Source organism: Astatotilapia calliptera, chromosome 5 (genome assembly GCF_964374335.1).
Source record: "Astatotilapia calliptera chromosome 5, fAstCal68.1, whole genome shotgun sequence".
Lineage (NCBI taxonomy): Eukaryota > Metazoa > Chordata > Actinopteri > Cichliformes > Cichlidae > Astatotilapia > Astatotilapia calliptera.
In genome coordinates this window covers 35,940,818-35,956,857 of record NC_137426.1, presented here as the reverse complement: position 1 = coordinate 35,956,857, position 16,040 = coordinate 35,940,818, and the positions used below count along the sequence as shown (strand labels likewise).

The window sequence follows — 16,040 nt, the reverse complement described above, 5'->3', positions numbered from 1 at the left end:
TGTGACGTATTATATGGAACAAGATACAAAACCTTTTTTTGCTTATTAGATAGATGTTATCCTCACAGCGCCAGACACTTTACCTAATAAAAATATATGTTTATATATTTTGATGTACTGTAAGAAAACAGATTCTGCGAGCTGGTGATGGAGACTTGATTTCAAGAACATGCCACCTGTAAACGTTTGCTTTATGATATAACGTCTTCTTTCACAGAATGGCTTCATCAGTGCGTCCTGGCGTTGACTGTGTTAAAGCTTTAACTAAAACCATGGTTTTGGTGTGGTCATTGCTTAGAACCACAGTTGCATTATGTGTCATTCCCACACTAGCCACAGGGGAAGGCCCCCTTTGACCACACTGGGTCCTGGGGAGTTGCTGTACAATAGGTTTATATGAACTTCTTACTGCTGGATTGACTGTGGTAAAATAAATGCACTATTAAAGCTAAACAGAGAGTTCAAACAGGACTAAAGCTCACCGGCTTTACATAGCTGGATGTATGGGGACTTGCATAGTACAGAAACAGTTGTCAGCAAGTCTTGCACATAACACAAGCCGAATTCAACACATCCTGCAACTGCTTCACAATAAAAGCCTGAGGAAATTTGCTGAGCATGCAGGTGGCAGAACATTTAAAGCTGTGCTCTGTGTGGGGAGGGAGACAGAACAAAAGACATGCTGTGGAAGAGAGCCAACGATGAATGATTAAATAATTAATTAATGTTTAAATGCAGAGAGGTGTATAAACACATAGTGAGAAAGGTGACTGGAGAAGAAACACTCAATGGAATCCCCAACAGCCTAGACCAATTCCCGCATAATAAGGGAGGATTCACAGTCACCTGATCCAGCCCTAACTATATCCTCTAGCAAAAAGGAAAGTTTTAAGCCTGATCTTAAAAGTAAAGAGACAGTGTCTGTCTCCTGAATCCAAATTGGAATCTGGAAAAGTGCTCTGACAGCTGCAAGCTATGCCTATAATTCTACCGTTAAATATAGTAGGAATCACAAGTAAAGCTGCAGTCTGAGAGCAGACTGCAGCTCTAATAGGGTGATATGGATATTAAGATAAGACGGGGCCTTCCTATTCAAGACCTTGTATGTGAGGAGCAGGATTTTGAATTCAATTCTGGATTTAACAGGAAGCCAATGAAGGGAAGCCAAAACAGGAGAAATCTGCTCTCTCCTTCTAGTCCCTGTCAGGACTCTTGCTGCAGCATTTTGGATTAATTGAAGGCTTTTCAGTGAGTTTTTAGGACTTTTGATAATAATGAATTACAGTAGTTAAAGTTGGGAGTCATCTGCATAGCAGTAGAAATGTATGCTCTGCCTTCTAATAATAGTGTCTAAGGGAATTGTGTATAATGTAAACAGAATTGGTCCTAGCACTGAACCCTGTGGAACTCCATAACTAACAAATTGGAGTCTATTAGATTGCAGCGCAGTACCTGTAATACCTACAGCGTGCTCTAATCGCTCTAATAGGATATTATGGTCGACAGTATCGAACGCAGCACTGAGGTCTAGCAGGACAAGCACAGAGATGAGTCCACTGTCAGAGGCCATAAGAAGATCATTTGTAACCTTCACTAAAGCTGTTTCTGTGCTGTGATGAGCTCTGAAACCTGACTGAAACTCTCCAAATAAGCCTCTGCAGATGATCTGTTAGCTGTTTGACAACTACTCTTTCAAGGATGTTTGATATGAAAGGAAGGTTGGAGATTGGCCTATAATTAGCTAAGACTGCTGGGTCTAGAGCTACATTCTGTATTACACATAAAGTAAGATGTCGAAAAGTTTATTGGTATTAGAAGATATATAAGACTAAGACAACAGAGAGGAAGCATTTTGTATTCAGAAAATGAATATCACTGGCTTTTTAAATATGTTCAGCTTGATTTCTTAAGGTTACTCTGCAACTCAGAAGAGCAAAGTGTGTAGAATGGGGATGTCAAACTAGTCTTGAACCACATACACCCTGCTTTGGTCTCATGTGGGCTGTATAAAACCCAGTAATGTTTCTGTTATTTAATTGTTTAAAACTTAATTACTTTCATCTTTTATGAATGGCCATGTGTCAGGTCCTTATCAGTAGGAAACATCCAAAATTTATGCCATTCATGCTCACGTTTTCCAATTCCAGTGTGCTGGATTGGAATCTGTGCCAGGACACCCCTCTTCAAGAGTGTAGTTCATTGTAAAGTAGCTCGCTTTTGTTTGTTATACTAAAAAAAAGTCATGACAAAATAATCATAAACGAATGTATTATTTTGTATTTCTTTATCTAACCGTCTTTTTCTTCTTACTAACCATTTAAATGCTTACACATTTCACTTGTCTGGGACTTTGATAACAAGTGGCTGTAGCTCAAGAGGTAGAGCACGTTGCTTCCTAGTTGGAACATTGGTGGTTTGATCCTTGACTGCATGCCAAATATCCTTGGGCAAAATACTAACCCCAAGTGAATGTGCATGAATATCAGTTTGAAAGCATAGAAAAAAGTTCTATTGTGAAAGGGTGACTGAGGCATATTGTATTGAGTGCTCAGGTAGAGTAGAAAAGCACTTTATAAGAAGCAGCTCATATAGTATTTTACTGAACCCTATGCTCATTTCCAGTTTGCTTATTGTAGGTTTTAAGGTTGGGCAATTGGACAAATATATCGACTATCGTTGATGGGCTGCCCTGTCGTTGATAGTTTTTACAAGGGCCATTTATTTATTTATTTGTCCATGAGTAATTTTTTTGATAATGTTGGTTGAAGCCAACAGAAGCAGTCAACAGAAATAAATAATAGCGCTGTTTTAACGGCACCCTCCTCGGAGTGCACTCAAATGCAGCAGTGATTCATTTACTCAAACTCATAACAGAAAAAAGAACAGCAGTAGCCTATGTTCAGAAAAAAAGCCTTTTATTTAAATAAAAACGTATCTGTCACTCGACACACACTCGACCAAACAACAAATTAGCTAAAAATCAAAATGTCTCTTCCAGCAAACATTAAAAAAAAATCTCCAACGTAAACATAAGTCTTTTGTGCGATTTGGCGCATCTCAAATAAATAAATAAATAAATAATCCAAAAAGTAGCTACATTATTACTGAAACAAACAAGAAAAGAAGGTAAAATATTCCCTCCAAACAAAATGCATGAATTCTTTGACAGGAAATCAAGCATGTTTACTTTCTCAGGTTTTAGCAGTGTGCACAGGTGGTTAACAACATTACCAGCGGTGTTGAAGACGCGTTCTGAAAGTGTGCTTGTTGCTGGTACACGCAGATATTTTGGTGCCATGTGTGACATCAATGGGAAACGTTTTTCATTTTCCACCAAACCAGTTGATTGTCTTCTCCATCTATGACCATCTCGCTGAGATAACAGTCCATTTCTCCTCCAGTGTGCAATTTGGTAATTAGTTTGTCCATGTTTGGACTTCTGTGTTCTAAACGCACAAAGTCCATGCATGATTACATTGCTCTGCCCATCGAAAAGTCTGCGCGTGCGCGACTATATGACCTATCGTCGGCTATTGGACTGACGATTGTTGGCTGCAAAATTTTACATATTGCCCAACCTTAGTAGGTTTGTACTAAAATAGCTTTGCATTAATCACACTACACAGTAGGGGTTGATGGTGTCATCAAGCTGCGCCTGTTTTTGCGCCTGTTTTGGCCGAAAGCATTGCAGCGGCTGCAAACAATATCATCTCCAAATAATGCCGGGCGACAGTAAAAGCAAAGAGACGAAACACGTTTTGGAATATGAGAAAAGCCAAAAACTGCACTTCCTCCACTTCCCTACCTTTGATTCATTAATGCTGAAATCTCTCGCAGCTGCTCTATTCCCATGTTGTTGCAGTATATTAATGACTAACCTCGTATTGTGGATGGATTATCTCAGTTGTTCTCCTGACTGAAGTTTGGTCCATTTACAACATCCTGCCATGCGATTGCATTTGTCTCTAACCATCAGGAACCCTCACGTTAACTTTTATCGAGTGGAAAAAAGTTAGTGTTCATCCTCCAGCTTCACTGTGTTTATGTTATGCTAACATAGCTGTGTTGCTAGCAATCACGTAGCACAACATTATATAGCAGCTAGCCCAACTTCAGTAACCCTAAAAAAGTCACTGCTGTTTATTTTTCTGTCTTCTTTTATGTTGGAAGTGATAGCAGAGCTGTACGTTTAATCTTTTCAGAAATCTCTCAGTCAAAACATGGTATGTCATGTTTAGGTGGAAACTAGCGAGCTAACTTCCTGCTAACTTCTAACTCTGTTAAATTTAATAAATTCTGTTTTCATGGATGCCTGGATGTTAAACTTAATTGTTAAACCTGGTAAAGCAGCAACGCTGATGATTTTATTAAAGATGAAAGAATGTAGACAGTTTTTAACTCTCAGTGATGCAGCAGTGTTCGTTAGACTTTGGGACCTGAAGTGGATGGCGTTTTGGACCCAGATTACTCTGCGAGACTGCGATAGCTGTCATGCTCTGACAATCCATCAATCGGTGCAGCTTCGTAGCTTAGCAAAGTCGTACTAAAACAGTTTTAGATAGATTTTTGAGCGCCATGTACCACATAGAGTCGGTTTGAGGTCAGTAAGCACAACCAGAATTCATAAATAAGGCGCACTGTCGATTTTTGAGAAAATTAAAGAATTGTAAGTGCGCCTTATAGTGCGGAAAATATGGTATATAGAAGAAAAGAATATATCACGATATATATCGTTACCGCACATGCTTCAAATTATACCTCAATATGGATTTTAGGCCATATCGCCCAGCCCTACTACACAGGAATCCTTGTTGTCTTATATTCTATATTAAGTATACACTTGACCACAGTGAGATACATACTGTGCACTGAATTGTGTGAACCTGTGGTAAAATGAAGAATGATATTGTAAGCATCAATGCTGTGCCTCACACAGGAGGGTAAAAGGTCAAAGTCAGTTTCAGAACTGCTCAAATACAGCACTCACAAAGAGATGAAAGAACTTTGGTGTAGCTCAGACCTGACCCAGGTTTAAAAATACATCCTGCTCTGTTACAATCACTTTGTAAACTGAGGCAGCAACAGGTAACATGAGTGTGAATTCAGTCTGTCACTGTGAGACGTGTCGATAATTTCCTTTGTTACTGAAAATTGTGCACTTTTCACATTTAGTATGGATTTAAAGCCACTGATGTGAAAATGTCATGAAGAGCCATGTGTCCCTCTGTCCAAACACACCCACCCACTCTTCTGTGTGACTTCAGTGGATGTGAGAGGGCCTGGTAGTAAAGCTGTGGAGCTCCCACAAAGAGTCAAAAGAATACATTGTGTAGAAACTCCCAGTTCACCGAGTTTGAGAACAGCGGCTCCAAACGGGAGGAATTTGGACTTGCAGGAGTTAGAGAGAGAAGGGAAGAGCTGCGCATCACTGTCATCATAACAAACCACACTAATGCTGTCTTGAAATATCTTTCAGTTTTGGTGATTTTTCCTTTGCTGCATTTGAGCTGCAAAACTCTTGTTTTTTTCTTCACTTCAAAAGTGCAACTTTTGCAACAGCAACAGTCATTTTCTCACGACTAGCAGTTTGCCCTTGTGCTAATTCAACCAACATTTCCTTTTACTACAGTCGTGCTACAAACCACAGAGCTACAATATAGACTGCGTCTGCATCTGTGTAGATGGATATTTATAGGCTACTGATACATGTTCCTGTCCTGAGGTCTTGATGGCCCTCTGCTGTCTGTCAGCGTAGACCATGCATCACTTCAAAGGACCATGCTGATGTTCTTTGGTTGGTGACCACGCTGGAGTGTAGATTTTTCTTTCCTCCTCTGTCACTACAAATTCTATTGTAGACGTATACAAAATCGATTTATATGCATATGCTGTTAAAGAGCCAGAAGAAAAGTTTTGAATATTTTTCAGTAATTTAGTAATCAGGTTTTTTCAAAAGGCAGCTTCAAATTTTTTACTTTTAACTGTTTTTTCACTTTTAGTCTTTTTACTGAAAAAGACGCCACCATGAGATGTCATGACCTCACATAGACCTAAGTATGTAATAGATAAATAATCAGGAATTCTGGCATTTTTTAATGTTAACATCTCATGAAATAGCAAAAAATTTCCTTTTTAATTTACTATTTATTTTATCCCGTCTTCTCTTTTTTTACAGTTGAAAACGCTGAAAGCTAAATTTGCTGCACAAGCAGTTTTTTATAATGTGGAAGAACAGACCAGTTGTTGAAATTGTACTTCATTTTTGGAATTAGGATGATTTAATCCTAATTCTTAAAATTTACATTTCCAAGATGAATAATCTACCCAAACTTTTTCCTCACAGCCATTGGCCACAGCCAATCACACTTTTACTTTAGTTCATGTGCAGAAGGCTGTTCCTCGCCATTAAAAAGTATTTCCTCTCTCATTTCAGCTGCGTCGATGTTGATGAAGACGATGCTCCAGACATCGATATTTATCACTGTCCAAACTGCGAGAAGACCCACGGCAAATCCACATGTGAGGAGTTGCACTGATTCAAATGATTGAAATTCGCTGTGGTGTGATCATTCCACATCTTCTCATTTGCTGGAACAATTTAGATTTGATTGCTGTCAAGTTCTGACTGATTCTTTCTGTTTGCTCTCTAGTGAAAAAGAAAAAGAACTGGACCAAACATGACACAGGCCAAAGCACCGATATCAAAGCTGTTCAGAACGGCAGTCAGGTCTTCATCAAGGAGCTCCGCAGCAGAACGTTTCCGAGGTAAAAACACAGAACAACTCCTTACATGAGAACAATCGCATTACAGTTCCTTTTTTCATGTTCTTCCTCTACAGTAAGAAAACTTTAGGCCTCTGTGAGTTCTTTTTTTGTATCTTTTAAATTTATTTTGGGTTACACTTTGTTAAACAGACAAAATGAAAAGTCAGTCTTGACAGTTCCATAAGGAGGGTTAGAAGTGAAACTGTGAAACCAGCTGGTCGACGTTAAGAGATGAAAAAGAAAATGAAAACTTAAAACCAGATGAGTCTGGTGCTGTCGGAGGTTTCTTCCTGTTAAAAGGGAGTTTTTCCTTCCCACTGTCGCCAAAGTGCTGCTCATAGGGGGTCATATGATTGTTGGGTTTTTCTCTGTATGTATTGTTGTAGGGTCTACCTTACAATATAAAGTGCCTTGAGGTGACTGTTGTTGTGATTTAGCGCTGCATAAATAAAACAGAATTGAATTGATTGCTTGACTGTATCTGGCCACACCCCTACTGACCCAGGCATTCATACTATAAAACATCACACATGGGATTTTGCAATGTGAAAAGTGTAAACAAATCAGTGTGTGTCATGTTTATTTTAACCACAGCTTCATAAGACCATCACCTGGTACAGTTTATTGTAAAGAACAAATTGACTTTCTTGCTTTAATGTGTTTGAGACCATCAGATGTGTTGTGCTCAGGTGGTGTTGTAAATATGTGGCTCGACTTAAATAATATGAGATAAAATGGTGAACGTAAAGCTTTCTTTATAATTGAAGTGATCATATTTATGACTCAAACTGATGAAGGAATATTGCGTGTATTGTTCCGGGTTTGAATAACTCCACTAGGGGGCACTGCCTGGTAACATTTCAAAGACCTGCTTTCAGATAGTGTCACATGCTGCTCACATAGAGCTCAGATGTGATTCTGTTTCTTCAGCTTAGAGCACATTAAGGATGTTCTCTCCTCATCTGGCTGTGTGTGCTTATTAGTGCTGATGACATAGTGGTGAAGCTCAGTGGCAGTCAGCTGACCATGGATTACCTGGAGGAGAACGGCTTCAATGAACCAATCCTGGTTCAGAAGAAAGACGGTTTGGGCATGTCCATGCCCGCCCCCACCTTCTACATCAGTGATGTGGAGAACTATGTTGGTAAGAACATCTGTCACCAAACCATACACACTGAAAAAAAGGGATTGGCCAGCTCTTGGATTTATGTAAGCATCTTGCGTGTATTTAACACAATTGCCTCATGGTTTAAAGTTAAGTGTAACTATATAGTGTAGAAACTACATAATATGCAGAGCGGGAAGATTAAATTGTTCATATCATGTTCGAGTGAAGTAAGTCAATAATATAGCAATGTTAAATCTTGCGACACTGCAAGGGATTTCAGTCTTGCACGCTTTGGATCGTGGTTTGAGGAAGGCATCCATCTCAGTCAAGTCGAACAGCTGCCTCTACTTTTTTTGGTAAACCGAAAGAAGTAAATTGGGTGGTTGTTACATTAAAAAAAGTCTACCTTGTAATTTGAACACAAAATTTTCATGTTTCTATCTTGAACGTAATTAAATCATGTAGGATCTGTACGAAATTCAACAACTTAATTTGTTCTTGTTGAGATGACCTGATACAATCTAGTAAGAGTGGTTAGTTGCTGGACTCATGAACATTAACAAGATCACATGAGATTTCAAACTGCAGGAAAATCACTAGAACGTCTTGATGCATTTTCAGTCATCCAGGAAAGTAAATCTCCAAAAGTTGATTCTGTTCATCTGGACGTAGCATTCTGTGGGATGAGTGACGAAATGTTTCTCCCACAAAACGCTACGTCCAGATGAACAGAATCAACTTTTGGAGAAAATCACTAGAGTTACAAGAGGCAGACAACTACACACACACACACAGAACGTGTATGCTATTGCTTTTTATTGTGTTTTAACATGTCAAGGACAAAAACGTACAGAAAATTCTGCATCAAGCCTTGAAATCATAGCTTTCCTACTTATGTCCAGCCTGGATTGGTGACATGGTGGTTAGCGCTGTTGCCTCACAGTAATAAGATCCTGGGTTCAAATCCACAATATGGCTAGTTTGCACTGATTTCTCTCTGGGTATTCTGGTGTCCTCCCACAGTTAAAAGTCATGCAGTTACAAGAGTTAGCTTAGGTTGATTGGTGATTCTAAATTCACCATAAATGTTAATGCGAACGGTTGTTTGTCTCTATGTGATTGACTGGTGAGCTGTCCAGTGTGTACCATGCCTCGTAACCTAGCCCCCCTGCAACCAGGATAATGATAGGAGGATGTTAGTTGTTGTAGACCCATTCAACTTTCATGTTAACCAGACTCTAGACCAGGGGTGTCAAACTCAAATACACAGTGGGCCAAAATTCAAAACTGGAACAAAGTCGCGGGCTAACGTTAATATTTATTGAAATATATTTATTCCTCCAGATATAAGAATGAATCTTTTCTTATGAACTCAAACACATTTTGCTGAAAAACTGAATATGGATCAACCAAAGCTTAATACTAAACAATATATATATTAGCTGTATAATACCAGTAGGCCAGCTCTAATAGGAATTTGGTATGGCTTCGCGGGCCAAATGTAATTAGGCTGCGGGCCAAATTTGGCCCACGCGCCAGAGTTTGACACCTATGCTCTAGACTTTGTTGAACATTATGTAATATGAAGTCAACATGTAGTATTTAAGAGATCAAGTAGTACTGTGGTAAAGGTTATTGAATAGTGTTGACATAAAATGACAAAATTGTGAAGGATTAAAATATTCCAAGAGCTCAACTTACTTCATCTAAACATGTTTCAATCACGTTTCATAAACACAAAATGCACAGGTTTATTGACTATGAATAAGTTGAGTTGATTTAACTCAGTTGTTTAAGTTTCTGCCAAAGCAAAACGTTTGTGTGCAACCAATGTCCACTATTGAATCAAGTAAATCCAACATGGCCTTTTTTTCAGTGCAGTACTATAACTGAAGCTAGTACTAATCCTTCTATAACAACCACTGCATTCACAGTTACTTCTACTGAGGCAGCCGCTATTGCTCTTTCTATTACTTTTCTAACGTCAGCCACTGCTGCTGGTGCATTACAACAGCATCTGTTTGTTACTACTTTATCTGCTCTTGCTGACATACTGCAGTATGTCCTGAAAGTCATATAAAAGAATTATAAGTAAAGATATCTAACAGCCCAGGACAAGTACATGCAAGTCCATGAAGGAGAACGAAAACACAAAGCTTACTGTGAGTACTTGCAAAATACTTGATTAAAACCAAATGGGAAAGAGAAACAAAACAAAAATATGCAAACAAAAAACCGTAGTGTAGTAACATTAAAGGTAATTTAACAGTAATAATGATATTGAACGTGTAGGCTGAGCGTTAACCTTTCAGCTGACACCAGGTTACACATGTCAGAATTGACATTTGAACAAGAAGGTGGACTGCTAAGTTGTCAGCTAATGTTAGCCAGCTGTCTTTGGTGTAATGAACAGCTAACTTAGCTAAGTGCTAAGTAACAGCTAAAGAATACTGGAATTTCACTCACTTTAACTGAAGAACACACGTCTTGAAGCGTAGCTCATAGCATTTGTTAGCCATTCAAACCTGCTGTTTCCAAACGTTCAAAACAGTTCACTGCATGAAACATTGTGATTATTATCTTTTGAGAAAATTTAATGTGATTTGGCTTCTTGTTGTTGGATGGAGATGCATATTATTATTGGAAGAGATCCATGTTAATATTATAAATGTTTTTTGCTGTAATTCTGCATTTTTCACTGCTGAGAAAAGTTTCGTTTGCTGACATTAGATCTTCTACTCTTAACATTTTACAAAGCGTGCAGATCCCCTGTTTTAACAGTCATAAGAGCATCTTCATTTACAAACACGATTGAAGCCAACACCAGCTGTGGCTTTAAAATGCAGCACGTGTGTGAATATGAGAGGGAAATGTTGGCACAACGAATGACTAATGTCATTTGTTTTAGTCGATGACCTAAAACTAAAACAAATGACATGATTAAACAAAAAGCTGTACAATGCTCTCTGCGCTTCAGTAGGGGGCGCGCGTGTTCTTCTTGTCTTCTCTGTGCTGCAGACATTTTCTGTTAAACAGTTTTCCGCCTAATGAAAATGTTTAGCCTGTAGGTGGTTACTCTACCTTCAGCTCGTTTTATTGTGTCTTCCTCACCCCTGGCCTTTGTCTCAGGTCCCGATGTCAGCGTGGATGTGGTGGATGTCACGAAGCAGACAGACAGCGAGATGAAGCTCAAAGAGTTTGTCGACTATTACTACAGCACAAACAGAAAGAAAGTATTAAACATCATCAACCTGGAGTTCTCTGACACGAGGTACTAGCTCTCTGCCTGAAGGCAATGTTTGAAAAATGAGATCTGGCTTCTAAAGATGCCGGCTGCATGGAAAACTCACAGTGCTAATTTCTTTTTCTGTTTGTCTGGGACAGGATGAACAGCATAGTGGAGAGTCCACAGATTGTGCGGCGGTTATCTTGGGTAGAAAACTACTGGCCCGATGACGCTCTGCTCGGGAAGCCAAAAGTCACCAAATACTGTCTAATCTGTGTTAAAGACAGCTACACAGACTTCCACATCGAGTGCGGTGGCGCCTCTGTCTGGTACCACGTTCTCAAGGTTAGAGAAGTGTGTCGGGATGATGGGAAGTCAAAATATATTCGGCACTGATTCTGAGGCTTTGACAGGAAACACGGAATTTATTTCACTCCTTTGCTCATATGATGGCGATGACGCTGGAAATTGTGATTATGTTTGCAGGGAGAAAAGATCTTCTTCCTCATTAAGCCCACCTCGGCCAACCTGTCTCTGTACGAGCGCTGGAGGTCGTCGTCCAATCACAGCGAAATGTTCTTTGCTGACCAGGTGGACAAGTGTTACAAATGCACATTGAAGCAAGGCCAGTCCCTGTTCATCCCATCAGGTCAGAGCTGGTCTCCTCTCATGAGTCTAGCTGAACATGTTTCGCTCTTTTCCTGTTCTCATGAATGAATGGGACAGACAGAAGCCTTGTTGACTCAATCACAAGCAGTAATCACACTTCCCGTGAGTCCACTTTGGTCTCAGTGATGTAAATTTTATCATCAGACGGTCAGCACGAAGGCCAATGCGGACATGCCTGCCAGTTTTTTTTCTTTCCCAAGGGTAGTTTGAGGTGTAGCTGAGCGTCAAGCAACCGACCTTCTGATCTGCTGACGACCTGCTCTTCTTCCTGAGCAGCAGCTAGAATAGAATAGAGTAGAATGCCTTTATTGTCACTATACAGATGTAAAATGAGATACAGAGCATCTCCTAATCAGTGCAAACATGTGGGAAAAGAAGCTAACTTAGCTAAGTGCTAAGTAACAGCTAATAAGATAGTCAGTATGAGCCCCTTTTTACTCATAGCTCAGCTGTTATCTTCAGCTGGTGCATCATGTATGACGTTGGCCTGATTTACACTTGTGCGGGGAATCTTTGTAGAGCCTGTATCTTCGGGGTTTTTTGTTTTTTCCCCAGAAGCAAATATAATTGTCCCTCAGGTTTTTCAGCTCTTTGTACACTCCCTCACATCTCTTCTCCCTCTAGGAATCTGCTGACAGTTGTGATTCTTGTATCGATGCTGTGATTATTGTTCTTTATACTGAAGCGATTATTGTTGTTCTCTCACTGATGAATTCAAAAAAAGTATTTGGAAATGCACAAGAGGACTCAGTGGTCCAGAACAGGCCGATCACAGTAGTTGCAGACTGTGTCAGCCCCGACGTGTAGTTACATTTCTCAGAAGGTGCACTTCCCAAAGTAAACTGCAAGCTGCTTTGCAGTCCACTTTCAGCAGCTTCTCCTTTTCACATTGTTTAGGACTTGTTACTTGGTCTGATCTGATACTGAACTGCAGTGACCGATATTTTTTCCACGTAGCCTAAAATTGGACTCTCTTATTTTAGCCTTATCTTGTCTTAAAACCAGAGAGGACAGATCGCATGTGGCTAGTCATAAAACATGCATATACTGGTGCTGTCAGCGTTAATCTCGTTAAAATGACGTTAACGCCACAGACGCATTAACGCGGCAAATCTCTGTTAGCAAGTTAACGTGGCTCGCCCCGTGCGAGGGGCTGCACGGCATCAACGCATCAGCGCGTTTAGCTCGTTAACACGTTAGCGCCATGCAGCCCCTCCCACAGGGCGATCTGCGTTAACTCACTAACAGAGATTTGCCGCGTTGATGCGGTTATGGCATTAACGTCATTTTAGCGAGATTAGCGCTGACAGCACTAGTATACAGGTAATACTTCCTTAACAATAAAAATGCAAGAAATGTTGTTGTTTGCATTCAGAATGCTGCATTGATGTTATTCTTGTAAATACTGGATGATTATCTTGTCTCATCTGGTTCCTTCAGGTTGGATCAATGCAATACTGACACCTGTCGACTGTCTGGCGTTCTCTGGACACTTTGTCCACAACCTCAGTGTGGAGATGCAGATGAGGTTTGGGCACCTTCCTTTTCACACACATTCATTCTTTACGCTTGTTTTTAGTGCACTGGGTTATAACGTGATCCACTGTGCCTCCTGCAGACATTCCTGTGGTGATCTAGTGTGACCTTAAAGGCCTCGGTTGATATTATTCAGTAGTTTCCAATTCTTTCCTGCTCCAAATTCCACCAATTCTGTTTATGAATTCTCCCTCTTTGGAAGTACTTTGTGAATTCCATCCTTTGTTAGTAATCCGTGATGATGTTTAGCTGAAACCTTTTTTTTATCTTCCTCAGGGCATATGAAATTGAAAAACGGCTAAAGGTCAAAACTCTCACTCCTTTCCCCAACTTTGAGACGGCGTGCTGGTATGTGGGGCGACACCTCCTCGAACGATTCAAAGGTGAAGTCTCAAATCGCGTCGGTGTAGTTATAGACTCCGGCTTTGCGTGTGGTACTCTAATGTAAACACTCATCCTCGTTTCACTCGATATTTCTCCAGAGGAATGCGTGGATGCGGAGAAAACACAAACACTGTCAGAAATGCATCTTTTTTTCTGGGCTGCACATTCAGCATGTGGCTGCATGTCTGCAGCGCAGATGAGGAGCTGGATGCTCTAATATTATTTCAGTCATTAAATCGGTGAATCGCAGAGTTCACAGATGATTAGCTTCAAAAGGTTTGGCCCAGCTAGAATCACTTGCTCCATTACAAGCCTGTGTTTAAACTCCCTTCAGCTGGCGTGGCCCAACTGTTTATGTTTCCAGCATTTTCTGTGTATGTTCATGTGTTAAAACCAGATTGTGATTTTGTGTGGTGCACGCCACCTCCAAACTATAAAGCTCTGTCATTAATATGCCATTATTCTTTTGAAAAGCCACCTATTATGCTTTTCCTTATTTTCTGTCATATGTAGTATACGGTTCAGTCGTGGACACACATATTGAACGTGGCTTCAAATAATGAGTTCAGTGTATTTGCATGTAATCCTTCAGACGGCTCTCTCAGGCAGTGATTTTCTGCTCTCCTCAAAGATAGGAAATACACCCCAATATGGTAATCTCAGAAGCCCCACCCACTAGTTCTTTGTTTGTGAGGGGCAGCCAGTCACAGGAAAGTCGGTTTACAGAAACGGTGGCCTTAAAGGGAGAGGCTTGTTTCACACAGAGCTGCGCTAGGCTCAGCGTGAGATAAATAGGGATTGTGAGTCATGAAAAGCTGGTCTAGTAGAAGATAATATCCAGAGTAAATCAGCAAGATGATGGTGGCTTGCACCTTAAGAGCTTTAACATGCCGCTTGGCTGTGTTGGGGTTGATCTGCACGTCTGAATTAAGGTAACAGGACAGTGTTGTCTAAACACAAAGTCGCCCTGTTGATGGGAGTCCCTCTTCTGTACACTGAGGAGTGCAGTAGCTTTATCTTCTCTCAGCTGTTCTCCTGTTGATCAAAGGCTTATTTCAGTTAGATCCTGTAAATCTCGCCACCACTGGGAATTTACACTGTCCGTTGTGCCCTTTTTAACTGCAGTAGTCCCAGCTGCTCACAGTTCAAAGGCCACGATTCACTCAGTGATAAAATTTGCATTCTTTGCTCTGTAGGTTTACATAAAGCGAATAAGCAGCCAGCTCCATACCTGATACATGGTGCCAAAATCATCAATGGAGCCTTTAGAGCCTGGACTAAAAAGCAGGTATGGAGGCAACTAAATACAAAATAGAGTGTATCTAGTGTCATGTATCTGTCTATTTTCTTAGAAACTTTTTTTGTATTTGTTTTGTTTTTTGTAACAGGCTCTCCTGGAACATGAAGATGAGCTTCCAGAGAACATGAAGCCATCACAACTCATTAAGGATCTTGCCAAAGAGATCAGATTGTCAGAGGTATTTTTATTTCTAGGTGGTAATTTCATAGTTTTTTGGCTCCAGGAGAAATTAATGTTTCATATTATGACATATAGGAAACCATAGAGGTTTGTCTAGAGGACGATGCCTTATTTTTGCTAATCAAAAAGCTTAATATTCATATTTGGTTTTTGCAAATTAACCCTTTCCACTTAGGCCTCTCCATAAACTCTCAAATGTCAGATTTGCAGAAAAATTAACATTTTATTGCCATCAAAGAAGGCTAATGTTCTGTAGATTATGAAGCCCTCGTCTTTCCGCTAATCTCAATGATAAAAAATACTTTACTAAATTTTTCTTTACTTTTAAAATTGGAACTTTCTTTTGGCAAAAAATTATTCTTTTGTTACATGTGGTAGCAACAAAAAGCAAACCAAATCTTAGCAGCTAACATTTAGCCAACAGCTAACATTTAGCTATCAGCTAGCTATCAGCTAGCTTATCTAGCATTAAATACCATGTTAGTGCTATGAATAGCTGTTGTTCAGATAACTTGTTACTAAAAGATTAGCTTGCAACACACAGTGGCATTGTGTTTGCAACCAAATGGTGAATAGAAAGAATGTGTTTTTATGTTTTGTTTGTATCTCTTAGTTGAGCATACAGTTAGCCCAGTGGTTAAAGTAGGATTTGCCAGGTGGGGGTCCCTAGGTTCAGGTGTAGCAGAGACAACTACATCCTCCTATACATATATATAAGCTCATGTTACGTTTGCCATTACAGGTGCTTTGTAACTTCTTGACAGTATAAAGCTGGAATTCTGCAGTTTTTACTAAAGAACATGATACACTTAAATCAATGACATCTTCTACAAGCGAGTCCTCCTACTTAGCAGCCATATTAAAAAGCATCT

At 39.9% G+C, this 16,040-nt stretch overlaps 1 protein-coding gene across 2 annotated transcripts in view; it reads left to right on the top strand.

Moving 5' to 3' along the window:
* The window catches only part of phf2 (PHD finger protein 2), a 39,349-nt gene that overhangs the window by 8,287 nt on the left and 15,022 nt on the right, over positions 1-16,040 (top strand). For both annotated transcript variants that reach the window (XM_026169071.2, XM_026169070.2), the window contains exons 2-11: positions 6,434-6,519; positions 6,651-6,765; positions 7,749-7,909; positions 11,003-11,144; positions 11,258-11,444; positions 11,586-11,748; positions 13,209-13,296; positions 13,581-13,687; positions 14,885-14,976; positions 15,077-15,166. In XM_026169071.2, coding sequence (XP_026024856.2) covers positions 6,434-6,519; positions 6,651-6,765; positions 7,749-7,909; positions 11,003-11,144; positions 11,258-11,444; positions 11,586-11,748; positions 13,209-13,296; positions 13,581-13,687; positions 14,885-14,976; positions 15,077-15,166 — 1,231 coding nt within the window. The remainder of the gene's footprint in view (positions 1-6,433; positions 6,520-6,650; positions 6,766-7,748; positions 7,910-11,002; positions 11,145-11,257; positions 11,445-11,585; positions 11,749-13,208; positions 13,297-13,580; positions 13,688-14,884; positions 14,977-15,076; positions 15,167-16,040) is intronic.